Source organism: Opisthocomus hoazin, chromosome 23, assembly GCF_030867145.1.
Source record: "Opisthocomus hoazin isolate bOpiHoa1 chromosome 23, bOpiHoa1.hap1, whole genome shotgun sequence".
In the NCBI taxonomy this organism is placed as follows: domain Eukaryota; kingdom Metazoa; phylum Chordata; class Aves; order Opisthocomiformes; family Opisthocomidae; genus Opisthocomus; species Opisthocomus hoazin.
This window is the reverse complement of record NC_134436.1, coordinates 4,163,904-4,191,900: the sequence shown is the minus strand read 5'-3', so window position 1 is coordinate 4,191,900 and position 27,997 is coordinate 4,163,904. Positions and strand designations below refer to the sequence as shown.

Below are 27,997 nucleotides of genomic sequence, written 5' to 3'. Positions count from 1 at the left end.
AGGAGGTGCCGCCCTCCGGAGGGCTCACGGCTCCTTCGCGGCCAACAGCGCCACCTGGCGTGCAACAGCGGCTCCTTCTGCGAGCAGTAGCCTCCTCACCTTCCTCTCGCGGCCTGCGGCGGCTTTCTGCTCGGGCAAGGACGCTCCGTTGCTGTTCGCTCGGCCGAAAGCTCCGCGGTTTCCCTTCGGAACGTTTCCCTTCATTTAACACGATAACAGGTCTCCTCTTCTCTTTTCTCTTCTCTTCTCTTCTCTTCTCTTCTCTTCTCTTCTCTTCTCTTCTCTTCTCTTCTCTTCTCTTCTCTTCTCTTCTCTTCTCTTCTCTTCTCTTCTCTTCTCTTCTCTTCTCTTCTCTTCTCTTCTCTTCTCTTCTCTTCTCTTCTCTTCTCCTTCTCCTTCTCCTTCTCCTTCTCCTTCTCCTTCTCTTCCCTTCCAGCACTTGAATTGATAAATACTTGCCAAAATATTCCCTTAAACACCTACATTAACCCAGGAATCACACCTGGTAAGGTGTTCACTGAAAAGAACCTATCCCACTTCTGATCTCCTGACATTGGCTTCTCTGCACGTTGTTGAGGAGGCATAACTCAGTTTCCTCATTTAGTTCTTTCTTTGCGAAGATAGTTCAGTTGTTTACAGAAGAAGACTGTGTCCTGATCTACCATCTATGGAAAGTACTTAGGTCTCCAGAAGACATAGATTCACATGGAATTTATTTGTGTCTAGTGCAGCAATGCTAAAAACAAGCAGAAATTTCTCACTTTTTAATAACTTTGTGATGGTGATGTAGCTGAGCAACCCCACACATTCTACTTGGTTTTGATACAGTAAACAATAGAGTGAGGACATCTTATTACAAAAATGTGTGTGTGTGTCTGTAACAGAATAGTTTTGCCTTTTGAAGTATAAGTCCAAGCTAAGAAGCCAGCAATGAGTGCAAATTCCAAAGACTTTCAACTCCATCAGTGACTCCCTTACTCTGTGTGTCAGTCTAAACATAACCCACAGCACAAATCCTATTGGAAGGGTGAAATAGCTCAGGGAACCTGAGCTCTCTAGTAGTATTTACATGTGTCAGTAAAGTATTTCCTGTCAGTTGTATTCCTCACTTGTAGTCGCACAATTAATCTCAAGTTCTTTACTCTCTTTTAAGGAAGGTGGGCACTCACAGTACAGAGAAACAATGTACCCATTACTGAACGAGATGAGCCGCTGCAGGATGTGGTACTCTCATCCACCCACCACATAACTTTGTTGAAGACAACACAAAAAGGTTGTGCCACTGCTTTGGCAAGGTACAGTTTGTCTTAGAACATGTTGCCAGGCTTCCACCTCATCCACTGACGTAACACACCGGGGCCCTTATCTGCACAACTACAGACACTTGTTGCTGTCCTGCCACGCAGGCCAGGCAGAATGAAACACATGATTTCACATGGTAGTGATTTGCTTGTTCTGCCGCAGAAGCATCAATGGTGCAACAGGAGATCAAACCAAAATGGATATACCAAATGCTGAAAAAAATCCAGGTAGGTCTATTGATAAATCATTTTTCACTACATCTGTTGCTCTTCTAACCGTTATCTTGACTTATTTCCAGGTCTCCATTGTCAGGGCCAAGTTCTAGGATCATTGTTCATCATTTCAATGAAACAGGGCTGGAAAAGCAATCAGGTTTTGTCCAGCCTCTCAAATCCCTGCTGTACTGTCAGTGTTTCTGTGCCCACTTCTATGAAGGCGGAAAGAGAAATCAAACTAGAAGTCTCATGGCATTCTCTCGAGGTAAACATCACCTTAAGAGACTACATGACAGTGAACACAGTGATGGTAAGAAGCACTAATTCTTAAATCGAACAGCCAGCACTGTTTAGCAGCATGCCTCTCACTCACAATTACTGACGAATCTCCTGAGCAAGGGAAGCTAAGCCACACTGTCTATCAGGAAAGCAGGAGTTTCAAGTGCTGTCCCAGTTCATACTCACATGATCATTATAAGGCATGCACACGAGACAAAATAACAGTTTATTTTAGAAAGTATTCTCAGAAAGTAGGAGGGGAAAAAAAAAAGCCTATCACACCAGAGTGCATGCACCTAGCAGAGTCAGGAACCATAGGTGAGCTGTATCTACAGATACATTTGCCCACCAAAAAAAAAGTCCTCTAGCAATACACGTTGCATAATGTAGCACTACTAGCTGCATGTTTTTCACACCTGCCTTGGTTTGTGCTCTTCTGCCACTAAGTAATTTGTATTAAAAAGCACTTATACATCATATTTGAAAAGGAGCAATGTAAATGCTTCTACTATCTTTTCCATGTCCATAGTAATTCTCTAGTATTTCACAAACTAAGATATGCCACACAGGTGAACAGAGAAGAACCTGGAGTATGAACTGTGGTCACCTCGCATGATCCGTGTTTCACAGGAGAACTAAAACGGAGATCAGATTTCTGATTAAGAAAAGACTGGAAACCAGCAATTGGCAGTAGCCAAAAGCAAGAAGTTATTTAAAACTGCCCTACCTGCAAGACAGAAAAACGTACACAAATTAAGACACTCCATAAAGAATGAAAGGCTGAAAGAGGCACTTAGAGCTGTGGTTAACTGCGCAGACAGCAGGAAAACCAAAACTGGTCACTTGAGCAAGATAATAAGGTCAACACTGAGGTCAGGCAGAGACCTTTGCCGGGATCTGTGCCATTTAATAGCTCATCAAGGGATCTCAAAAAGTCACGGAAAGCAAATTAGCAAAGATTACACAAGGTATTACCATACAGAGCAGAGTTAAAACACTGGTCTGCTGAGGAGAACTGCAGAAAGAGTTCAGGACCCTGGACACCTACATGAGAAAACAGCAAAAGATTTTCCATGCAGGACATCAAAAAACTGAGCAGAAGAGGAAAAAAAAAAAAGAGAGACTGTAACTGACTCTAAAACAGCTATGTAAGGTTATGAAATTACATCTTTGGCACAGCAGACAGTGATGTGGATATATCACCTCTGTTCTCAGTGCCAGTAAAAAAGGTAAGACTGAAGAGACCACAAAAAATCCCAAGAAATTTCATCCAGCTTTATGGAAAATTAAGGTTCACAAACAATTTGAGTAATTTATGGAAGTCCTGCCCTTCTTTATACTGTAAGAATAGAGGAGACCAGGAAGGGTTTCAGAGGCAGCAAGCAGGAAGACTAAAGATTTGGAGCAGCCTCTGATCGAGGAACATTTCCGCGTGTTCAAAAATAAAAGACTGAAAGGGAATACAAGAGAGGTCTTCAAAGCAGCAGGACCATGAAGAAGGACAGGGAGTAAAGACATGAAAAACTAGATTAGACAACACAGCAAGAAAACATGTCCAACTTCCAGATATCCACCTTTTAGGGCAGGTTTCAACAGGACATTTCCACACATACTTTCAATCCCGACTTTTGCTCTCGTTCTCCACATTCACGTCAGGCATATCCACCAAAAGACACGGGTTGCTACAGAAAACACCAGCCTTCCTTAATCACACCTCTAACAGAAAGAAAGGAGTAAACAATTACGAGAAGACACTAGCATTAAGGTCGTGACGCTATGGAAAATGACGGCAGAACAGCTCCAAGCAATTTCGATAAAAAAGAAGAGGAGACAGCGGGATTAAAAACCAAGCACCTATGTAACAGTGTAAAGAGAAAGAAGACACGAGGCATACTGCAGTCAGAGAGTAAGCACCCGCCAAGTACCCACCGCCACCAGGACACGGGGGCTCAGCCCGGCTACCAACGGTGCCTGACCACGGCTGGGACACAACGGCCACAAGCACCAAGGGGCGTCGGGGGAAGGGGCCAGAGGCCAGAAAGGGACGGCCACTCACCGTGTCCAGGACAGCGGGCGCCTCCGGCTGCGTCTCCTTCGCCGCGGCGCCGGGCGGCGGCGGGAAGTTGGGGCTGAACACCATCAGGTCGCTCTTGCCCGCGCCGTCCGCCACGCACAGGCTCCGGCTCTGGCGCTGCGAGTACGACCAGCTCCCCACTTCGCTGGCGCACACCAGCGTCGCCGGACCGGGACCCGACAGCACGGCCGCCCGCGGCGCCCACCGCGACGCCCCGTACAGCACCACCGCCAGCACGAACAGGCTCGACACCGCGCAGATGGCCACCACCAGCCACACGTTCGTCGCCGATGCCGCCGACGCCGAGCCGCCCTCCGCGCCCGCCGACGGACGCAGCCCCGACCCCGACGACGACGACGCGGACGAGCCCGCGGCCGCCAGCGCCGCCTCGGCGCCCTCCACCAGCGACACGCTCAGCGTCGCCGTGGCCGAGCGCGCCGGCTCCCCGTGGTCCCGCACCACGATCACCAGCCTCTGCCGCGGGCCGTCCGCCTCCTCCAGCGCCCGCGCCGTGCTCAACTCGCCGCTGTACAGCCCCACGCGGAACGCGCCCTTCCCCCGCGGCTCCAACAGCTCGTAGCGCAGCCACGCGTTGTAGCCCGAGTCCGCGTCCACCGCGCGGATCTTCGCCACCACCTGCCCCGCCGGCGCACCCCACGCCGCCCACGCCCACAGCGCCTCCGAACCCGACGACCCCGCACCCGACGACCCCACGACCGGCCCGCCGCCCACGCCCGACAGCAGCGACGGCGCGTTGTCGTTCTCGTCCACCACGAACAGCTGCACCGTGGCGTTGCCGCATAGCGGCGGCTCCCCCGCGTCCACTGCCCGCACCTCGAACTGCAGCACCTGCACCTCCTCGTAGTCCAGCGGCTGCAGCGCCCACAGCCGACCGCTCTCCGCGTCCACCGACACGTAGCTCGACGCCGACCGCCACCCCCCGCCCACAGACGCCACCCCGACGCCGCCCTCCCCCAACGAGTAGCTCACGCGCCCGTTGCCCGCCTCATCCGGGTCCCGCGCCCACAGACGCGCCAGCTCCGCGCCCGCCGCGTTGTTCTCCCGCGCCAGCACCGTGTACACGGCCTGCGCGAACGCCGGCGCGTTGTCGTTCACGTCCGACACCGGCACACGCAAGCCGCGGCTGGCGCGCAGCGGCGGCGCCCCGCCGTCCTCCGCACGCACCTCCACCGCGTACTCCGACACGCGCTCCCGGTCCAGCGCCTCCCGCAGCACCAGCGAGTACGAGCCCGCGAACCTCGCCACCAGCCCGAACGGCGACGACGGCCACACCGCGCACCGCACCCGCCCGTTCGCCCCCGAGTCCCGGTCCGACACGCTCAGCAGCGCCACCACCGTCCCCACCGCCGCGTCCTCCGGCACCGGCACCGACAGCGACGTCACCCACACCTCCGGCGCGTTGTCGTTCACGTCCAACACCTCCAGTTCTACGCTGCAGTGACCCGACAGCGGGGGCGTCCCCTTGTCTCTCGCTTCGATCTGCAGCTCGTGTAAACGGACATCTTCAAAGTCCAGGGAGCCCGTCAGTCTGATCACGCCCGTCTTCGGATCGATTGTAAACAGGTCACTGTTACCAGCAGGAACCGAACTGACGATGCTGTAAGAAAACTCCTGATTAAGACCCTCGTCCGGATCCGTGGCGTTCACCCTCAGCACCAGCGTCCCCTTCGCAGAGCTCTCCGGCAGCTGCACTTTATACACCGACTGGTTGAACTGGGGCGCGTTGTCGTTGGCGTCCAGCACCGAGATCAACAGCTCCAGCGTGCCCGTCAGCGGCGGCCGGCCACCGTCGCTCGCCGTCAGCAACAACCGGTGCACAGCCAGCGTCTCGCGGTCCAGAGATTTATCGAGTACCAGGAACAGAGATTTCCTGTTTTCATCAGAGGATTTCACATCGAGACTAAAGTGGTCGCTGGGGCTGAGGGTGTACGAGAGCTGCGCGTTGGCTCCGATATCTGCATCCGACGCGCCCTCCAGAGGGAAACGAGACCCCGGCAGCGACGACTCCGCGATGCTGAGGTTTCTCCGGGCGGCGGGGAAGAGCGGGACGTTGTCGTTGATGTCCGTGACCTCCAGCTCCACGTGGAAGACGCGCAGCGGCCGCTCCACCAGCACCTCCAGGCGCACGGCGCACGGCGCGCTCTTCCCGCACAGCTCCTCCCGGTCCAGCCGCGAGCTCACCACCAGCGCCCCGCTCGCCCCGCTCACCTCCACGCTCGCCCGACGGCCCTGCGCCACCAGCCGCAGACGCCGCGCCTCCGCATCGCCCGCCTCCAGGCCCAGGTCCTGCCACAGACGGCCCACCACCGTCCCGACCTTCGCTTCCTCCGGCACCGAGTACCGCACCTGCCCGCCGCCCAGCGCCCAGGACGCCTGCAGCACCAGCACCCGCAACACGGCTCTCCACCACGGGCACATCGTCGCCGCCGCCGACACCCACACGGGCCCCGCACGGCTCCCCGCCGCCGCCGCCGCCGCCCGGACGCACCGGCTCTCCTGCCCGCCCCGCGCCGCCCCCCCGCGCTCACAGCCGGGCTCTCCGCCGCACCGGGGCGGGGCCGCCTCGCCACTCCGCCGCCGTTTCTGAGCCTGCAGCGACACCGTGTGCTGCTCCGACGCCTCTCACGCTCCCCGCGCTCGCCCGCGACCCGGCCCCGCGCTCCTCGCTCGCCCCTGCCTTCCCTTCTCTTTATTTTTCTGCTCTGTTTCTCCTTAGCGCTTGCTCTTTGCTTGCACACATTCCTTCGTCCTCTTTCTTCTTCTCACGTCCTTCTTTAGTCTTTCTTCCTTCAGTTCTGTTTTGCATCTTTTCCTTTCTCTTTCTACCCTTTTTTTCTGCTCTTTTTCCTTTCGTCTTTTTCCTCCTTTTTTTTTTGCTCTTTAAACTTCTTCTCTTCCTTGTCCGTTTTGTTCTTTCGCTGCAGTGCCCTATCTGTTAAGCCCCTTTCCCTTTTCTTTCGATCCTACTCTTTACTCCCGCTGGCAGCTCCCCAATCGCCTCCAGCGCCGCGGCGGCGACCATCAAAGTCGGATCCATCAGCGCTAATGACGGGCAATTAGCGCGGTCCTCTGACCACGGGGAAGGCTGTGAGGGATCAAATTCTTTTAGCGTCTAGAAATAACGTTGTTGCTTTCCGGTAATCCCTTCCTTCCTTCCTTCCTTTCTTCCATCCTTCCTTTCTTCCTTTTCTTGTCTTTCTATCATTCTTCATCAGCTGCTTTTTCCTTCCATATAGTCTTTAATTTCTGTCTGCCTTTCTCTTTCATTTCTTCTGCTTTTTATTCCCGTCTTCCTTTCTCGTTTTTTCTCCTCCTTTTTCTTTCTTTCGTCTCTTCCTTTCTCTTTCATTTTTTTTCTTTCCTCCTTCTTTTCCTTCTCCTCCTTTTTTTTTTTGCCCTGCCCTGCCTTCTCCTTGCCTTCACTTTCTCTTCTGCTTCCATCCTTGTCCCTTTCTCTTCTTTATGCCCTTAACCAAAGTGTTTCCTACACGTCTACACCACGCTTGACATGAAGCACGGACAGGCCCTTTTGCAAGAGCTCTCATTCATCTTCCCTTCTGCCTTCCATCCGTCTAGACAGGGCATAGCCTTCCGCTTCCCTCTGGTCAGTGCAAGACAGAGAGACTGCCCCCTCACCTCCTCTTCCATTCTTGAAGAAGACCACACTCTTCAGCCTCCACTCCTCTCAAGGACCCTCCAAATAAGACAGCAAGGCAATCATACGAGTACTCGGATGTCCAATAAAACATGCTCCAAAGAGGCCAAACAAGGCAGAGGTGTCTTTCCTTCAGCAACTCCAACCCATCACAGCTGAGAATGTCAATGCTCTAAGAAGGCTGAAATACCATGGGGCAACCACAGATCCCAGGCACCCTATATGTACTTGGATGAAGAGCTGTTCTTCTGGCTTCATTTTCATCTCCACATTTGTCATAGTTTAACCCAGCACCTGTCAACTAAGCACTAGACAGCCGCTCGCTCACCCCTTTCATTATCCCCGCAGCGGAGTGGGGAGGAGAAAAGGACAAAAGATAAAACTTTTCCATTCAGATAAAGAGAGTTTAATGAGACAAGAAAGGGAATTACAGATACTACTAGTAATCATACTACTAATACTGAAAATAAAAAAGATAATAAGTAATATGTATGGGGAGGAGAAATATGCATTAAGTAAAACACCTGGGTTGACATAAAGACAGTTTAACAAGCTAAGCAGGGTTGGGCCCAGTTCGCACTTAGACGGAAGACCGCCTGGGAATACCCGGTGCTGTAGCCTTTCCCTCCCCCCTCCCCAACAACCCCATTCATAAACTTAACATGATGTCTACAGTATGGAATATGTCCATTGGCCAGCTTGGGCTATCTGTCTGGCTATGCTCCCTCTCAGCTCCTGCACACTGGATCATGAGAAACAGCAAAAACTCCCTGATTTCACAGCAGCAGCTCAAACCATCAGTGTTACCAACATTCTTCTCATACTACATCCAAAACACAGCAGCTACCGGGAGGAAAATTAATTCTTCCAAAACACAGCCACACAACATCCACAAGAGTAGCACTATGTCATTTTCACTGACAACATCCCCTTGATTCCCAGCAGATCCACTCCTCAAAACACACTGTGGTTCCTCCTTCAACCATTCCCGCTGCACCAAATCACGCTGTGCCTGGAAGTAGCAGGAAAGGAACGGGAGCAGGCAGTGGTGCTTTGCTGCTCCAAATCGACAGGCATTACAATCCAGGCAACATTTGCTCCATCCAACATGAAGATACCATGACTAAACAGGAACGAAGTACATCTGTCTGAACATATCTTCTTCAGGTATGAGCAACTTACTTGTAGCATCACTGGTTGCGTCTTCAGAAAAGAAACATTTTCAGGAGAGGAGATGTGGTTTTAAAGGACATTTTCACTCAGTGTTCTCAGAGATTTCTGGGGTTGCTGCACAGAAAATTACTCACTTTCTTCCAGAATTTTGAAGCTATTCTACAGCATGCTCCTTGAGCTCTGACAGGCTTTGTGCCATGACCACTTCCCTGGGGAGTCTATTCCAGTGATCGACCACCCTCCCAGTGAAGAACTTCTTACAAATGTCCAGCCTGAACTTCCCCTGATGCAGCTTCAGTCCAGTGCCATGTGTCCTGTCACTGGTCACCAACGAGAGGAGAGCACCACCTCCATCTCCGGTGCCCCTCTTGAGGCAGTTGTAGCCTGAGATCAGGTCTCCCCTCAGCCCTCTCCAAGCTGAGCAAACCAAGTGCCCTCAGCCACTTCTCAAAAGTCTTGCTCTCAAGATCTTTCACCATCTTGGTCACCCTGCTCTGGACACACTCTAATAGTCTGATGACCTTCTTGTATTGAGAAACCCAAAACTGCACACAGCCCTCGAGGTTGGGCCGCACCAGTGCGACACAGAGTGGGACAATAACTTCCCTTGACCGCATCAACTCAAAACCCCAGATCTCATTCCATGGCACTGCTCTCCAGCCTCTCGTTCCCAAATTTGTGTGTATAAAAAGCATTACCCTGTCTCAGGTGCAGAATCCTGTATTTGATCGTGTTAAATTTCATGTGGCTGGGGATCGCCCAGCTTTCTAGTCTATCCAGGTCTTTTAGTAAGGCCTCTCTACCTTCAAGGGAATCCACAGCTCCTCCAAATTTAGTATCATTGGCAAACTTACTTAATGGACATTCAACTCCTACCTCCAGATCATTTATAAAAATATTAAAAAGCACTGGCCCTAAAACCGAGCCCTGCAGAACCCCACCAGTCAGTGGCTGACAACCTGACATAACCCCATATACCACAACTCTTTGAGCTCAACCTTTCAGCCACTTGCTCGTGCAATATGTTACGGACTTGTCTAGCTGTGTGCTGGACATTTTATCCAGAAGGATACTGTGAGAGACAGTATCAAAAGCCTCGCTAAAATGCAAAAAAACCCCACATCAACTGGCTTCCCTTGCTCAGCTAGATGGGTGACCTTGTCATAAAAGGAAATTAAGTTAGTCAAGCAGGACTTTCCCCTCATCAATCCGTGCTGGCTATCACCAATGACTGCAGTGCCTCTGAGGTGTTTTGCAATAACTCCCAGAATGAACTTCCCCGCTATCTTACCAGGCACTGAAGTGAGACTGACAGGCCTATAATTAACAGCGTCTTCCTGCTTACCCTTCTTGAAAATGGAGACAACATTTGCCAGCTTCCAGTTGACTGGCACCTCTCCAGACTCCCAAGATCATAAAAAAGTAATGGTGAGAACAACCACAATAATATCAGCCGTCTCTTTGAGAACACTGAGATGACGCCCATTGGAGCAAGTCTCAAACAAGATCAGAGTTGACTGGGAGTTTATCATTCCCTCAGACACACTCTTCCAGCGCAGGGCTCCGGGGGTTCCAGGGCCAGTCCTCAGTGTTAAAGACAGAAGTGAAGAAGGCAGTAAACATCTCTGCTTTGTCTATTACCCTACTTGTGAGGTGGCTGAACTCATCAAGTAACAGACCGATGTTCTCTCTGATGCTACTTTTGCTGTTGACATATATTAAAAAGCTGGTTTTGTTGTCCTGCACAGGGCTGGCCAGCTTGAACTCTAATCAAGTTTTGGCTGCAAGAATTTTCTCTCTGTGGTCTTTCTGTGTCACCTATCCTTGCTTCCAACGTCTCTATGCTTTCCTTTTCCGACTACATTCTAGATGATCCCTGCTTAGCCAAGCCGGCCTCTACCCCGCTTCCTTGACTTCCGACACTTTGGAATTGCCTGCTTCTGCACTCTTCAGAAATGGCTCTTAAAAAGCGACCAGCATTCACAGACCCCTGCTCCTTCAGCAGCCCAAAGTCTGCTCTCCCCACACCCACGGTCAAAGTGTGCTGGGAGTGTTTCTCCTACTGACAACGGTCTGAAACTTGATTACTTCATGGTCACAGCTCTGGGATGGGGTCAAAGCTTCTAGCTCCTCTTTTTTATTCCTCATACTCCATGCATTAGTGGAGAGAGATATCCAACATTTTCCAGTGTATTCAGCATGTCATGGAGCAGACTGAGGGACTTCACTAGCACACCATCCCTCAAAAATTGGCGTGTCTCAAGACGAGCACATCATCTCCCATTCCTGCCTTCTTACGACATAGCCCATGGTCTTCCCAAGCATTTTTGCTTACCTCAGACAAGTCATCCCACTGCTCAAGTTCACCTCTCGTATCAGGAAACGGCCAAGCCCTACTCAGTGACACTGACACATTCATCTTCAACAACATGCCACGCTTTCCTTTGTCACCTCACGGCTCAACACAGCTTTTGCAGTCCCTTCCCAGCAAAGACAGCACCATAAGAAAACACACAGACGGTATGTATGTACATATGCACAGTGTCCAGCACAGTCTCTGCAGCTCAGCCTTCCCATCTGCCAATGCTTCAGCTGTCTCAGATGGAAATGTTACACCCTGGGGAGCAATAGTCTTTCTAAAGGTGATGTCAGGACAGCTCTAATGGCAATGGCATTGATTTCATTTTATGAGATAACAACCCACATTTTGATGAGTACAGCACTCTACTAGATGATACCTACAATGCTGGACAACTTGATATGGGTTTGGGGTGTTATTTGTTTGTTTTTTAATTAAACTGAAGATTTCTGACTCTTCTGTACAGTTGTGCCTGCTGATGCAAACATTGAAAGAACTCAAAAACACACCAGTGTACATCACGCTACTTCTCTGGCTAGGAGTACAAGCCTTTTTTGTCTCCTTTACCAACATTTTTTATAAATTACTACATCACACTCGACGTCAAGCATGGACATGCCCTTTGCCAAGAGTTCTCATTCCTCTTCTCTGACGCATTCCATCCCTCCAGGTGAGTAACAACCTTACAGCTTTCCTCCAGTCTATGAAAGACAGAGAGACTGCTCCTGCAGCTTCCCATCTCTTCCGCAAGAAGACCACACTCTTCAGCCTCCACTCCTCTCCAGGACCCACCAAATAACAGACCAAGGCAATCAAATGGCAAAGAACATCTCTGCTACATTGGAACAGAATCCACCACCCTTGGAAACACACGCCCAAGCCCCAGGTACTTTGACATCTGTGCAAACAGGCTCCAAACAGTCCAAACGCACCACAGCCAAGCATGACAATACCACAGCCCCCACGGAATACTTCTCCTTCATTACCATTACCCACGCACCACACAGCCAAACAAAAGCCACCAATGAAACACAACAACATTTTCACTGACAACATCTCCTCAATCCCCAACACATCCACTCAATAAAAGGCATTGGGGTCCCTCCCGCATCCATCCTTGCTGCCGCATGCTCGTGCTGTGCCTGGAAGCAGCAGGAAAGGAATGAGAGCAGGCAGTGATGCTTTGCTGCTCCAAGCCTACAGGCATTACAACCCTGGCAACATTTGGTTGATTCAACATGAAGATGCCACAACTGAAGAGGAACAAAAGCATCTCTGGCTCTCAGAACATACCTTCTTCAGGAATGAGGGACTTAACTGTAGAATCAATGGTTGCTTCTTCAGAATAAGAAATATTTTCAGCACAGGAGATATGGTTTTCAAGGATATTTTCCATTGACATTTTGGACTTGATGATCTTAGAGGTCTTTTCCAACCCTCATGATTCTATGATTCTATAACATTATCAGCATTCTGAAGAAGCTGGACAGGAAAAAAATGACACATGTTCTGCAAAACCTGGACCGTGCACGGTGCACCTTACACTTCTCTCACAAGGGGAAGCAGGAAGGAGGCCGGAAAGCTGAAGACATTCTCTCAATGTGAAACCTAGCTCAGGAGACCGGAAAAGACAGCTCTCCCCCCACTGATGCAAAATTGCCCAAACATCTGCCACCTGACAGCTGACAAAATTCAGCACTCTGCGTCTCATCCACTGTTACCAACACATTGCCAATGGGACAGAAAAAAACAAACAAGAGGGTGGGAGATTTTCCTCAGAGAAGAAAACCAAAGGATCCTATTCCGCTCTATTGAAATGCAAGTTTTCTCAAAATCTTGAACAGGGAGACCACTTCTTCCCCTCCATGGCAAGACTAAGAGCAGAGAGGTAACCAAGGAGAGCTTCAGAGAGGGCTGGCCATATCTCATCCAAATTTGGAAAGCTTCTCTTTCAGCAACAACATTCCACATAAAAAAACAAGAGGTTCAAGGTATACGTGCCAGATGTCATCACAAGCAGTAATACCACAAAGAACATCAGCGCCCTAAGATATACAGAACTTCTGGAGGTCATGCAAGGATCCCAGGCAAGCAGCACTGTGCACGAGGACACTTCTCAAGGTGTTCTACTGGAATCCTCTATCTTGAGACCTGGGAAAAGGGATCTCCACAGCTAAACAGACATGCTCCAGTTCTTCACCAAAGACACAAGCCGTGTTCTACCCAGCATCTCCATTTCCATCAGGCATGACTGTCCTCCACTCAGGGTCACCCTCCCTGTGACACAGGGCCCTACTCGGTGTCACCTGCAGGAACGCTGCCACAACACTCAGACACCACTCCACCACAACAACATGCTCCAGCTCTAAACCCCGCTCTGAGCACGATCCAGGCACATCCTCACCTTCGCTCATGATCGGCACAAAGACCATACGGAGGGATGCAAAGCCACACAGTGTCTGGCAGACACTTCCCAGGTGCATGAACTCCAGCCTCAACCCTTTCACCTTTTCAGCAATATCAGATAGAAACATCACAAAGCTCCATGTTAGACTTCTTCAAGATTCTGTGATCAGACCCGTGACAGCTCTGATCCCAGTCCACATGGAATTTCTCCTTTCAGAAAGCCACACCAAATGCTGAAGGGCAAGTACACACACGATATCAAATGGGTGGGAGAATTTCTACCATAGAAAAAAAAAGAGATGTGCTGCTGTGCAGGGTTTGGCATGCAGGTCCACATGTCTGTAGAAGTTCATAATGACAAGACACACCATTTCTACTGCAGCCACATGCACTAGATTACACCCACCCCCTCAAGTGTCCTTACAAATCTGATCAGGTTTTCCATCAGGGCAACACCAATGGCTGTGGAAGCTGCTATACATGCCCACCACTACACAAGGACAGCACATTGAAGTGCTACCCTCCAACAACATCTTTCCAAAACCAGCAGCAGACATGTTCATCAGAAAGTATGCAGCAGTCTGCATCTCACGCACTCTTACCAACACATTTCCAACACCAGTCAGGCAGCAGCACAAAGGACTGTCTCTGGTGGGAGATCTTCACAACCTCAAAAGATATTGCGGGCATCTCTATACCATGTGACTGTTTCAAGATCAGGAAGGCCTCCAACTCCAGACTCTTGGGAACATGGGAAAGGGTCCTGAGGACAAACACTCCGTGCCCATACGGCCTTATCCTTTCCTCTAGGCATCCTTCACTCCCCACCTGGGGATATGCGTTCTCAAGACAAATACATCATCTCCCATTCTTGTCTTAAGACATGGGCCATGGACTTCCCTAGGATTTCAAGTTCCCTCACAAGAGTCTTCCCACTGCCCAGTGCCACCCTTCACATCAGGAAATCATCAGGCCATACTCAGTGCCCCACTGCCACTGAGACATTCACCTCACAGTCTCCTGGAGATTCAGCAATCTCAGCTGTTGCACACCTGGGAGGAATGCTATTTATAGAGGTGCTGTCAGGACAACTCTAAAGGCAGCAGGCACTGAATTCATGCTGTGAGAGAACAACACAAATGTGATCGAACCAAACACTGTCACCAATGATATCTATTGCGTAGAAGAATTTGGTACTGGGTTCCTCGGGTCTTTGGGGGTTTGGGGCTTTTTCTTCCAGTAAGAGGATTTCCAGGGGTTTTGTAAGGGTGTGGCTGCTGATGAAAATATTCAAAGAACGTCACAACAGGCCAGCATAACTCACACCAATTCTCTGGCCAGGAATGCAAGTCCACAGCCTGGGAGACAGGGGGAGAAAGAACACAAAAAATCCCATTTCCTGCACCTACCTTGTGTAACACTCCTCTCCGTGAATACTTTATACCAGTCAGTACAGTTACAACATACTCAGGGAAAATAAAAAAAAAAAAAGGTGGCCGTACAGCTTTGCCTGCTTTCATGGCTCTCGTGAGCAAATAAAAATGGCAAAAATACAAAACGGGGAGAGAAAACTCTGAAGTTCCAACTGTGACCATGCATCATGTCTCTTACAGACGAGGATCAAAGAAGACGAGGATAGGACTTATAACAAGAAACCAAATCTGACAACAGCATGGTCAGCAAAGCTTAGAAAGGCAGTGCGTACTGCCAGGGGGACTGTCTTTCAGTTTCAGAGAACAGTTTTTCTCTTACTGACAACAACTTGAAACTTCATTACTTCATGGTCACAGTGACCAAAACAGACATCACGACTTTGCCCATATTTCCCTCTCTGTTTACAATCAACAAATCCAGGAGGGCACCTTTCCTAGTCAGCTCCCTTAGTAACTACACCAAGAAGTTCTCTTCAACGTGCTCCAGGAATTTCCTGGACCTGTTTCTGTCTGCTGTATGATATTCCCAGCTGACATCTGGGAAGTTGTAACCACCTGTAAGTAAAAGGACAGCTGATCTAGAGGCATTCCTTGATTCTTTGTAGAATAACTCATCAGTGTGATCATCCTGGCTGGGTGGTTGATAGTTGACTCCCACAGCAACATCTGCTTTATTTGCTTTTCCCTTAATCCTTACCCAGAGGGTCACAACTGTACTGTTGCCAGCTGAGTGCCACACAATCCAACCCCACCCTCATATACAGCACCACCCACCTGCCTCCTCTGCCCAGCCTATCCCTCAACAACAGCCTACAACTGTCCATCACAGCACACTTGTCACTGGACTCCTCTCACCAGATTACGCTTATGCCAATGGTGTTGTAGCTCTGGGACTGGGTCAAAGCTTCTAGCTCCTCTTGTTTATTCCTGAGAGGTGATGACAGCTGACGACAGGTCAGGAGAGGGGTTGCGGCACCTCTTATCGCTACTATGCATGCCCACCACTACATGAGGACAGCACATTGAAGTGCTATCCTCCCACTTCACCCTTCCCAACACAGCAGGGAAAAGGTTCATCAGACAGTACTCAGCAGTCTGCATCTCACCCCTTCTTTTCCAGCACATTCCCTACATGAGGCAGGCAGCAGCAGAACCTACTGACCCTGCTCGGAGAGTCTCAGAAACTCAGAAAACACTGTGGGCATATCAGTGTCATGGCACTATCAAGAAGGCCTCCAACCCCACCACTCAGTAGCCTGGGAATGAATCTTCGGAAGGAGCACACTGTTCCCATCCTGCCTAGCGTTTTCATACAAGGGGATGCTCAAGCCCTACTCGGTGCTACTGCAACATTCACTTCTGCAACATGTCATAGCTTGCTTTCTCATCTTAAGGCTCAGTCTCACTTTTCCTCACCCTGCCCTTCAATGAGAGCACCATAAAAAACACACAGAGGTATCATATACAGGCTGTCTGGATGCTGACCTTCCACGTTTGGCTATGCTTCAACTATTTCACATGGACATGTGGCAGACCTGGGAGCAATACTCTTTCTGCAGCTGATGTCACGACAGCTCTAAACAGCAATGGCATTGATGTCATGCTCTGATAGAAAAGCACAAAATGTTGAGGAGCATACCACAGCAACATATGATATCAAATGTGTAGGAGAATTTGATGTCTAGTTTTCTTGGCGAGGGGCAGTTCTTTATTGTCTGGGGTCTTCTTTGGTTGGTTGGTTGGTTTTTCTTCCGAGAAAAGAAGATTTCTAGGGCTCTAAAATGATGTGGCTGCTGATACAAATGCTAAAATTTCCTGTCAAAACAGGCCAGTGTATTTCATACTACTTCTCTGGCCAGGAACACAAGTCTTGCACTCCTTCAGCAAGCTCGGATGGAAATGCTACACACCAGCAAGCTGGAGCATCTCAAAAGCTGACGTCGGGGCATCTCTCATCACAATCAGCAGTGATTTTATTGAACGGGAGAACAACTCACGCCCAGAACAGCAACCCTCAGCTGCAAACGGAACAGCTGCAGGGTGCAGCACTACCTTTACTTTTCCCTCAAAGCAGGAACCACAGTCCTCGGGCAAGGACGTCAAGCAAGGTGCAAAGGGCCCATGAACATCCTGAAGCACCCGCCAAGACACCGCGACCAGGACAAGTGCGCTCAGCCCGCCTACCAACGGGGCCTGACGACGGCCGGGACACAACGGCCACAAGCACCAACGGGCGTCGGGGGAAGGGGCCAGAGGCCAGAGAGGGACGGCCACTCACCGTGTCCAGGACAGCGGGCGCCTCTGGCTGCGTTTCCTTCGCCGCGGCGCCGGGCGGCGGCGGGAAGTTGGGGCTGAACACCATCAGGTCGCTCTTGCCCGCGCCGTCCGCCACGCACAGGCTCCGGCTCTGGCGCTGCGAGTACGACCAGCTCCCCACTTCGCTGGCGCACACCAGCGTCGCCGGACCGGGACCCGACAGCACGGCCGCCCGCGGCGCCCACCGCGACGCCCCGTACAGCACCACCGCCAGCACGAACAGGCTCGACACCGCGCAGATGGCCACCACCAGCCACACGTTCGTCGCCGATGCCGCCGAGCCGCCCTCCGCGCCCGCCGACGGACGCAGCCCCGACCCCGATCCCGCCCCCGACGACGACGACGACGATGCGGACGAGCTCGCGGCCGCCAGCGCCGCCTCGGCACCCTCCACCAGAGACACGCTCAGCGTCGCCGTGGCCGAGCGCGCCGGCTCCCCGTGGTCCCGCACCACGATCACCAGCCTCTGCCGAGGGCCGTCCGCCTCCTCCAGCGCCCGCGCCGTGCTCACCTCGCCGCTGTACAGCCCCACGCGGAACGCGCCCTTCCCCCGCGGCTCCAACAGCTCGTAGCGCAGCCACGCATTGTAGCCCGAGTCCGCGTCCACCGCGCGGATCTTCGCCACCACCTGCCCCGCCGGCGCACCCCACGCCGCCCACGCCCACAGTGCCTCCGAGCGCGTACCAGACGACCCCGAACCCGACGACTGCGCACCCGACGACCCCACGACCGGCCCGCCGCCCACGCCCGACAGCAGCGACGGTGCGTTGTCATTCTCGTCCACCACGAACAGATGCACCGTGGCGTTGCCGCACAGCGGCGGCTCCCCCCCGTCCACTGCCCGCACCTCGAACTGCAGCACCTGCACCTCCTCGTAGTCCAGCGGCTGCAGCGCCCACAGCCGACCGCTCTCCGCGTCCACCGACACGTAGCTCGACGCCGACCGCCACCCCCCGCCCACAGACGCCACCCCGACGCCGCCCTCCCCCAACGAGTAGCTCACGCTCCCGTTGCCCGCCTCGTCCGGGTCCCGCGCCCACAGACGCGCCAGCTCCGCGCCCGCCGCGTTGTTCTCCCGCGCCAGCACCGTGTACACGGCCTGCGCGAACGCCGGCGCGTTGTCGTTCACGTCCGACACCGGCACACGCAACCCGCGGCTGGCGCGCAGCGGCGGCGCCCCGCCGTCCTCCGCACGCACCTCCACCGCGTACTCCGACACGCGCTCCCGGTCCAGCGCCTCCCGCAGCACCAGCGAGTACGAGCCCGCGAACCTCGCCACCAGCCCGAACGGCGACGACGGCCACACCGCGCACCGCACCCGCCCGTTCGCCCCCGAGTCCCGGTCCGACACGCTCAGCAGCGCCACCACCGTCCCCACCGCCGCGTCCTCCGGCACCGGCACCGACAGCGACGTCACCCACACCTCCGGCGCGTTGTCATTCACATCCAGCACCGCCAACACCATCTTGCAATGACCCGATAATGGAGGGGTGCCTTTGTCTCTCCCTTCAATTTGCAGTTCATGTAAACGGACGTCTTCAAAGTCCAGGGAGCCCGTCAGTCTGATCTCGCCCGTCTTCGGATCGATTGTAAACAGGTCACTGTTACCAGCAGGAACCGAACTGACGATGCTGTAAGAAAACTCCTGATTAAGACCCTCGTCCGGATCCGTGGCGTTCACCCTCAGCACAAGCGTCCCCTTCGCAGCGCTCTCCGGCAGCTGCACTTTATACACCGACTGGTTGAACTGGGGCGCGTTGTCGTTGGCGTCCAGCACCGAGATCAACAGCTCCAGCGTGCCCGTCAGCGGCGGCCGGCCACCGTCGCTCGCCGTCAGCAACAACCGGTGCACAGCCAGCGTCTCGCGGTCCAGCGCTTTCGTTAATACGAGGAACAGCGATTCCCGATATTCTTCGCCGCGCTGTACATCCAAAGCGAAATGCTCGCTAGGGCTGAGGGTGTACGAGAGCTGCGCGTTGGCTCCGATATCTGCATCCGACGCGCCCTCCAGCGGGAAACGAGACCCAGGAGGCGAGTTCTCCGATAGACTGAGGTTTCTCCGGGCGGCGGGGAAGAGAGGGACGTTGTCGTTGATGTCCGTGACCTCCAGCTCCACGTGGAAGACGCGCAGCGGCCGCTCCACCAGCACCTCCAGGCGCACGGCGCACGGCGCGCTCTTCCCGCACAGCTCCTCCCGGTCCAGCCGCGAGCTCACCACCAGCGCCCCGCTCGCCCCGCTCACCTCCACGCTCGCCCGACGGCCCTGCGCCACCAGCCGCAGACGCCGCGCCTCCGCATCGCCCGCCTCCAGGCCCAGGTCCTGCCACAGACGGCCCACCACCGTCCCGGCCTTCGCTTCCTCCGGCACCGAGTACCGCACCTGCCCGCCGCCCAGCGCCCAGGACGCCTGCAGCACCAGCACCCGCAACACGGCTCCCCACCACCCGCCCATCGCCGCTGCCGCCGCTGCCACCCGCACGGGCCCCGTACGGCTCCCCGCCGCCGCCCGGACGCACCGGCTCTCCTGCCCGCCCCGCGCCGCCCCCCCGCGCTCACAGCCGGGCTCTCCGCCGCACCGGGGCGGGGCCGCCTCGCCGCTCCGCCGCCGTTTCTGAGCCTGCAGCGACACCGTGTGCTGCTCCGACGCCTCTCACGCTCCCCGCGCTCGCCCGCGACTGCGGCCCCGCGTTCCTCGCCTCCTCGCTCGCCTCTGCCTTCCTCTCCCTTCTTTTTTATCCTTCTTTTTTCTTCTTCCTCTTTCTTCTTCTTCTTCCATCTCTTTCCTTCATTTCTTTTTCGTGCTTAATTTTCCTTATTACCACTGATTCCTTTCTTTCCTTCTTCCTCCTTCTTTTTCCTTTTCTGTTTCTTCCTTACTCCCATATCTTTCTTCGTTTCTCTCCTTCTCACGTTTCCCCCCCCCCCTTTCTAGTTTCTTCTCTTCCTTTTCTTTCGTGCCCTGCTGTGCCCTATCATTTAGTCCTCTTTCCCTTTTCATTCCATCCTCCTCTCTTCTTTATTCCTGCTGGCAGCTCCCCAGTCGCCTCCGGCGCTGCGGCGGACACCATCAAAGTCGCAGCCATCAGCGCTAATGACGGGGCATCAGCGCCGGAGCGCGGTGCTCTGATCAAGGGGGAGGCTGTTAGGGATCAACTCCGTTCAGCGACTACAGGTGAGGTTGCTGTGTGCTCGTAATCGCCTTCGCACTTTTTTTCTTTCTTTCTGTCTCCTATTTGTCGCCTTCCTTCCTTCTTTAATTACTTCCTTGCTTCATTCCTTCCTACAATCTCTCTTTCGATTTTCTTGCTCTTCTTTTTCTATTTCTTTCCTCGCATAAGAGTGCCAGTGCATGCTATTAAACTCGTTTATTGTTTCCTCCTTTTTCTCCCTTCTTTCTTTGTATTGCTTCCTTCGGTGTTCTTTGCTTCTCTTCCTCTGCGTTGCTCTTTCCTTCCTTCTCTTCTTCCCCCTTCTTCTCCTCATCTTCCATTCCCTGTCCTGTCTCCCCTCCCCTTCTTCTTCTGTCTTTGCCTTCGCTTTGTCTCCTTGAACAAACTGTTTTCTATACAATTTCATCAACTTCGTCATGGAGTACAAATGGGCCCTTTGGCAAGAACTCTCATTCCTTTTCCCTGCTGCCTTCCATCTCTCCAGATGACGAACAACTTCCCTGCCTTCCTACAGTCTACACAAGACACACAGACTCCCCCTGCACCTCCTCTTCCGTCCCCTTCCCGAGAAAGACCACACTGTTCAGCCCCTCTCCTCTCAAGGAAGAGAAGCTACCTCCCTAGGAAACACAAGCCCAAACCCCAGGTGCTTGGACATCTATGCAAAAAGGCTACAATGAGTCCAAACAGCCCAGGGGAATCTTTCATTCCAGAACTCAAATCCATCAGAGCCCAGCACCACAGTCCTCCAAGAAGGCAAAAAAAGCATGGGGCAACTGCAGCTTCCGACCACTCCTCATGTATCTCAATTCACAGCTGTTCCTCTGGACTCACTTCCACCTGCCAAGCTCTTGCTTCTCCTTTCAGGCAGGCACGCTCTGCCAGAACAACACAGCAAGAATCTTGGTACCCACAGGTAGCAGTCCCAACAGAACACTTCACATTCATGTAGCGTGAGCCACCCATCAAAAGCAACAAAGGCAACACCCAGTCACTGCCACTGAGAACATCCCCTCAACTCCCAACACACCCATTCCAAGAAAGGCATTAGTCCCTACTCCATTCAAGCTTGCTCTCACTTGCTCACACTGAGCCTGGAAGCAGCAAGAAAGGAATGAGAGCAGCCAGTGGTGCTGGTCCTATCATAGAATCGTCGAATATCTCCAGTTGGCTGGGACTCATAAGGATCATCGAGTCCTACTCCCAACCCAGTCAATGCTCAATCCAAGACCGAACAGGAGCAAAAGTACATCTGTCTCTCAAACACATCTCCTTTAGCTAGGAGTGACTTACCTGTACAATCACCGGGTGCTTCTCCATTAAACACAAACAAACAAACGAACGAAACTTTTTCAGGTGAGGTGAAATGGTTCTAAGGGACATTTTCCGTTAACATAATCAGAGATTTCTGGGGAAGATGGACAGAAAAAATGACGCACCTTCTGCAAAAGTCTTGAAATCACCAGACAGCGTGCAGTGCTCCCTTATGCACTTCTATCACAGCGGAAGCAGGAGGGACACCTGAAAGCTAAGGGCATTCTCTCAACAACAACCTTAGCTGAGGAGACTGGAAAAGCCATCCCCCACACTGATGGCCAACTGCCTGAACTCTGCCACCTGAAAGATGCCAAAATTCAGCAGTCTGCGTTTCATCCACTGTTACCAACATATTGCCAAGGTGAGAGAAGAAAAAAAGCTTCTTGAATACATACAGCACTCCCTAGAAAGACTAATAGCAGAAAGATAACCAAGGAGAGGTTCAGAGAGGGCTGGCCAAACTTGACTGAGATTTGGAAAAGCTTCCGTTTCACCAACACCGTTCCCCGTCAAAAACAAGTGATCAAAGCTGAGTATGGTAGATCTCTTCACATCTGGCTGGAACAGCACATGCAACACCAAGGCATGAGGATATGCAGGACTTCTGGAGCTCCTGACAGGATCCCAGGCAAGCATCCTGTGCACCCGGCATCTGCCCAAGGTTTTCTACTGGAATCCTCTATCCCAAGCCCTGGGAAATGAGACATTTCCTAAGCAGACTTTCTCCAGTTCTTTGCCAATGACACAGTGCATGTTCTATACAGCATCTCCTTTTTCAGACAGGAGATTCCTCCCCACTCGAAGTTGCCCTGCCTGTGATGGATACCCCAAACCATACTCCATGCTGCTCAGAGGATCGCTGCCACAACACCCAGACACTGCTCCACCACAACAGCATGCCTCAGCAATGAAACCCATTCTCGGTCCACACAGATTTTATTCTTTGAGAGGACCACTCGAAACGCTGAAGTGCAAGCGCACTCACAATATCACCTGGGTGGGAGAATTTCTACCATAGAAAAACAGAGCTGGCGTGCTGTGAAGGATTTGGCATGTATGTGCACATATCTCAGTTAACCATGATGAGGGGACTCAGCATCTCAGCTGAGGCTGACTGTGCAAGTGCACAATTACAGCAAGTCAAGCACACACAGATTACATCCTCCTCCTCATCACATCCACTCACAAATCCCACCCGAGGAGGAGCAAGTAACCATCATGGCAACATCAATGGCTGTGGAAACTCCTGGTAGATGCCCACCACTACACAAGGACAGCAGAATGAAGCACTACCCTCCCACAACACCCTTCTCAAAACAGGCAGGAAATGGTTTATCAGACAGTATTTCACAGTCTGCATCTCATCCCCTCTCACCAACACAGTTTCTACATCAATCAGGCAGCAGCACAAGTGAAGGTCTCTGGTGGGAGATTTGCATAACCTCAGAGGACATGGTGGACATTTCAATACCATGTAACTACCTCAAGATTCAGAAGGCTTCCAGCTCCGGACCCTTGGTGCCTGGGAAAAGAACCTGGGCAGGAGCACTCCATGCCCTTCCTGCCTCATGCGTGCCCCGAGGCATCCTCCACTCCCCACTCACTGGGAAATGCACTCTCAAGACAAGCAGATCACCTCCCATTCTTGGCTGAAGACATGGTCCATGGTTTTCCTAAGGATTTACAGCTCCCTCAGACAAATCTTCTCATTGCTCAAGGTCACCTTCACATCAGGACATGCCCAGCCCTACACAGTGCCACTGCCACATTCACCTCCATGAATATACCACAGTTTCTTTTCACCCCAGCTTTTGCAGACCCTTACATCAATGAGACCACCATGGAAAAACATACATATCCTATCGCCTGCCTGGTGTCCAGCAGACCCACTGCAGCTGACACTTCATGTTTGGCAATGCTTCAGCAATCTCAGATCAAAATGCTACACACTTGGGAGCAATACTATTTCCAAAGATGGTCATAAAATCATAGAAATATTTACGTTGGAAAAGACCCTCGAGACCATCGAGTCCAACCTTTCACTTCACACTGCCAAGTCCACCACTAAATCAATGTCCCTAAGCACTACATCTTTTAAATACCTCCAGGGATGTTGACTCAACCACTTCCCTGGGCAGCCTGTTCCAATGCTTGACAACCCTTCCCGTGAAGAAATGTTTCCTAATACGCAATCTAAAACTCCCCTGGAACAACTCCAGGCCATTTCCTCTCATCCGGTCACTTGCTGCTGTGGAAAAAAGACCAACACCCACCTCGTTCCAACCTCCTTTCACTTAATTTTAGAGAACTCCCTTCACCCTCCTTTTCTCCAGACAAAACAACCCTAGTTCCCTTAGCAGCTCCTCATAGGACTTGCACTCCAGACCCTTCACCAGCTTCGTCACCCTTCTTTCCTCATGCTCCAGCGCCTCCATGTCTTTCTTGCAGTGAGGGGCCCAAAACTGAACACAGTACTCGAGGTGCGGCCTCACCAGTGCTGAGTACAAAGGGGTGATCGCTCCCCTAGTTCTGCTGGCCACACTATTTCTGACACAAGCCAGCATGCTATTGGCCACTTTGGCCACCTGGGCACACTGCTGGCTCATATTCAACTGGCTGTCGACCAGCACCCCCAACTCCTTTTCCGATGGCCAGCTTTCCGGCCACTCTTCCCAAAGTCTGTAGCATTGCATGGGACTTTGTGACCCACACGCAGGACCCAGCACTTAGCCTTGTTGAATCTCATGCTGTCGGCCTCGGCCCGTCTATCCCACCTGTCCACACCCCTCAGAAGAGACTCTCTACCCTCAGACAGATCAATGCGCACTCGATCTCCTCATCCTCACCACTGATAAAGGCAGTAAACAGAAATGGCCCCGATCCTGAGCCCTGAATAGCACCATTGTGACTGGCCGCCAACTGGATTTAACTCCATTCACCACCACTCTGGGACCAGCCATCCAGCCAGAATTTCACCCTGCAAACAGTACACCTGTCCAAGTCAAGAGCAGCCAGTTTCTCCAGAAGAATGCTGTGGGAAAGGGTGACAAAAGCTTTACTGACACCCAGGTAAACAACATCCACAGCCTTTCCCTCATCCACTAAGCGGGTCATCTTCTCATAGAAGGAGACCAGCTTAGTCAAGCAGGACCTGCCCTTCATAAACCCATGGCGTCGGGACAGCTCTAGTGGCAATGGCCACTGATTTCATGCTGTGAGAGCGTAACCCAAATGCTGACGAGCACAGCACTGTAATGGATGATATCTAATTTGTAGGACAAATTCAGGAATTTGTTGTTGTTGTTGAAAAGAAGGTCAACAAGGATTCTTTAAGGTTGTCGCTGCTGATGGAAATAATGAAAGAACATCAGAACAGGCCAGTGTATCACATGGCACTTCACTGACAAGGAATGCAGTCCACAGCCTGGGGAAAAGGGGAAGTAAGAAAAGGAAATGACCATTTCTAACATGTACCTTGGGTCACACTCCACTGCCTCAACACTGTCTACTGTGAGCTACAGTTACAACATACTTGGAAAAAGAACATAGGAAAAGTCCATATTGCCATCCCTACTTTCATAGCGACTCTGGTGGGCCAACCACAACAGAGAAACTACATCACATGTAGAGAAATCCCTGAAGTCCCAATGGTACCTTTGCATCATGTCTCTTCTGGAGGAGAATCAAAGAGGACGAGGACAGAGTTTTAGACAAGAAATGCTCTGGACGCAAGAGTATCTCAAAAGCTCAGATCGTGGCACCTCTCCTCACAACTGGCATTAATTTTAGTCTCACAGAGATGTAGAATGCTTTGGGTTGGAAGGGACCTTTAGAGGTCATCTAGCCCAAACTCCCTGCAGTGAGCAGAGACATCTTTAACCAGAAGAGTTTACTCAGAGCTCCATCCAACCGCGCCTTGAATGCTTCCAGGGATGGGGACTGCACTACCTCTCTGGGCAACCCATTCCAGTGTTTCAATTCCCTTGCTGTAAAGCATTTTCTTATATCCAGTCTAAATCTACCCTCCCTGAGTTTAAAATCATTATTGCTCATCCTGTCACAACAGGCCTTGATAAATAGATTATCCCCATCTTTCCTGTAGGCTTCCTTTAAGTACTGAAAAGGTACAATAATGTCTCCCTGTAGCCTTCTCTTCTCCAGGCTGAACAATTCAAACTCTCTCAGTCTTTCCTCATAGAAGAGGAGCTCCTTCCCTGTGATCATTTTTGTGGCCCTCATCTATCCCGCTCCAACAGTACCACGTCCCTCTTGTGATGAGGGCTCCAGAGCTGGCAGCAGGACTCCAGGTGAGGTCTCACCAGAGCACAATAGAGCCTCAGAATCACCTCCCTCGACCTGCTGGCCATGCTACTTTTGATGCAGCCCAGAGTATGGTTGGCCTTCTGGGCTGCGAGAGCACGTTGTCAGCTCATGTCCAGCTTTTCATCCATCAGTACCCACAAGTCCCTCTCGGTAGGGCTGCGCTCCGTCCCTTCATCCCCCAGCCTGTATGATATTGGGAGTTTCCCCAAACAAGGTGCAGGACCCTGCATTTGGCCTTGTTGAACATCACAAGGTTCACACAGGTCCACCTCTCCAGCTTCTCCAGGTCCCTCTGCATGGCATCCCATCCTTCTGGTGTGTCAGCTGCATTGCTCAGTTTGATACAAGTTGCAAAGTTCTTGAGGGTGCACTCAATCCCACTCCCTGTGTCATTAATGAAGATATTTAACAGCTCCGCTGCCAGCACATACCCCTGGTGGACACCACTTGTCACTCGTGTTCATTTGGACAGCAAGATGTTGACCACTACCCTCTGGCTATGACCATCCAACCAATTCCTTATCCATTAAATAGTCTACCCACCAAATCCGTATCTCCCCAATTTAAAGAGAAGGATGTTGTGGGGGACCGTATTGAAGGCTTTACAGAAGTCCAGACAGATGACATCCACTGCTTTTCCCCTTCCTCCAATACAGTCACTCCATCATAGAAGGCCACTAGGTTGGTCAGACAGGACTTGCCCTTGGTGAAGCCATGCTGGTTCTATGGTGGAACAGCTCACAGCTGGAACAGCACACCTCAGCTGGGAAAACGGAGTACTGCCCGCTGTAGGGGAAGATCAGGTTGGAGCCCATCTAAGGAACTTGAATGTGCACAAGTCCATGGGACCTCATGAGAGCATCTGACAGACCTGTGGGAACCAGTAGATGAAGTTGCTAAGCCACTATCCATCATGTTTGACAAGTCGTGGCAGACTGCTCAAGTTCCCACTGACTGGAAAGGGGGAAAACTAACCTTCATTTCTAAAAGGGGACAAAAGGAACACCCACAGAACTACAGGCAAGTCAGTCTCACCTCTATGCCCAGCAAGATCATGGAGCAGATCCTCCTGGAAACTATCCTAAGGTACATGGAAAACAGCGACGTGACTGCTGACAGCCAACATGGCTTCACTAGCAGCAAATTGTGCCTGACAAATTTGGTGGCCTTCTATGACAGGATTACCACATTGGTGGATAAGGGAAGATGATTAACATCATGTAACTAGACTTCTGCAAAGCATTTGATAGTCTCGCACAACATCCTTGTCTCTAAAACAGAGAGGCATAGATTTGAGGGGTGCACCATTGGGTGGAAAAGGCATTGGCTGGATGGTTGCACTCAAAGAGTTGTGGTCAGTGGCTCGATGTCCAGGTGGAGATCAGTGATGAGTGCTGTCCCTCAGCGGTCTCACTGGGACCAGCACTATTTAACAACTTTGTCGGGACATGGGGCAATTGAGTGTACCTTCAGCAAGTTTGCAGATGATACCAAGCTCAGTGGTGCAGTTGATAGTCTAGAGGGAAGGGATGTCATTCACAGGGACCATGACAGGCTACAGAGGTGGGGCTGTGCAAACCTCATGAAGGTCAACAAGGCCAAGTGCAAGGATCTACACCTGAGTCAGGGCAATTCCAAACATGGATACAGGCTGGGCAATGAGTGGATAGAGAGTAGCCCTGTGGAGAAGGTATTTGGGGGTATTGGTGGATGAAACCTGAATATGAACAGGCAATGTCTGCTCACAGCCCAGAAAGCCAATCATCCTGGACTGCATCAAAAGAAGTGTGGCCAGCAGCTCGAGGGAGGGCCTTCTTCCCCTCTACTCTGCTCTTGTGACACCTCACCTGCAGCACTGTGTTCAGCTTTGGGGCACACAGAATAAGAAAGACATGGGCTTTCTTATGCGCATCCAGAGGAAAGCCACAAAGATGATCAGGGTGCTGGAGCACTT

At 51.9% G+C, this 27,997-nt stretch overlaps 1 protein-coding gene across 3 annotated transcripts in view; it reads right to left on the bottom strand.

Annotated features, from left to right (window-relative positions):
* LOC104338664 (protocadherin alpha-C2) overlaps positions 1 to 27,997 on the bottom strand; it is a 143,069-nt gene that overhangs the window by 97,291 nt on the left and 17,781 nt on the right. Inside the window, exon 1 of one of the 3 annotated variants that reach the window (XM_075442235.1) lies at positions 3,853 to 6,327. The exons of the other annotated variants lie outside the window; for them this stretch is intronic. Coding sequence (XP_075298350.1) covers positions 3,853 to 6,309 — 2,457 coding nt within the window. The 5' untranslated portion in view covers positions 6,310 to 6,327. Of the gene's footprint in view, positions 1 to 3,852; positions 6,328 to 27,997 lie in introns of those variants that run through there. 3 annotated transcript variants of the gene reach the window in all.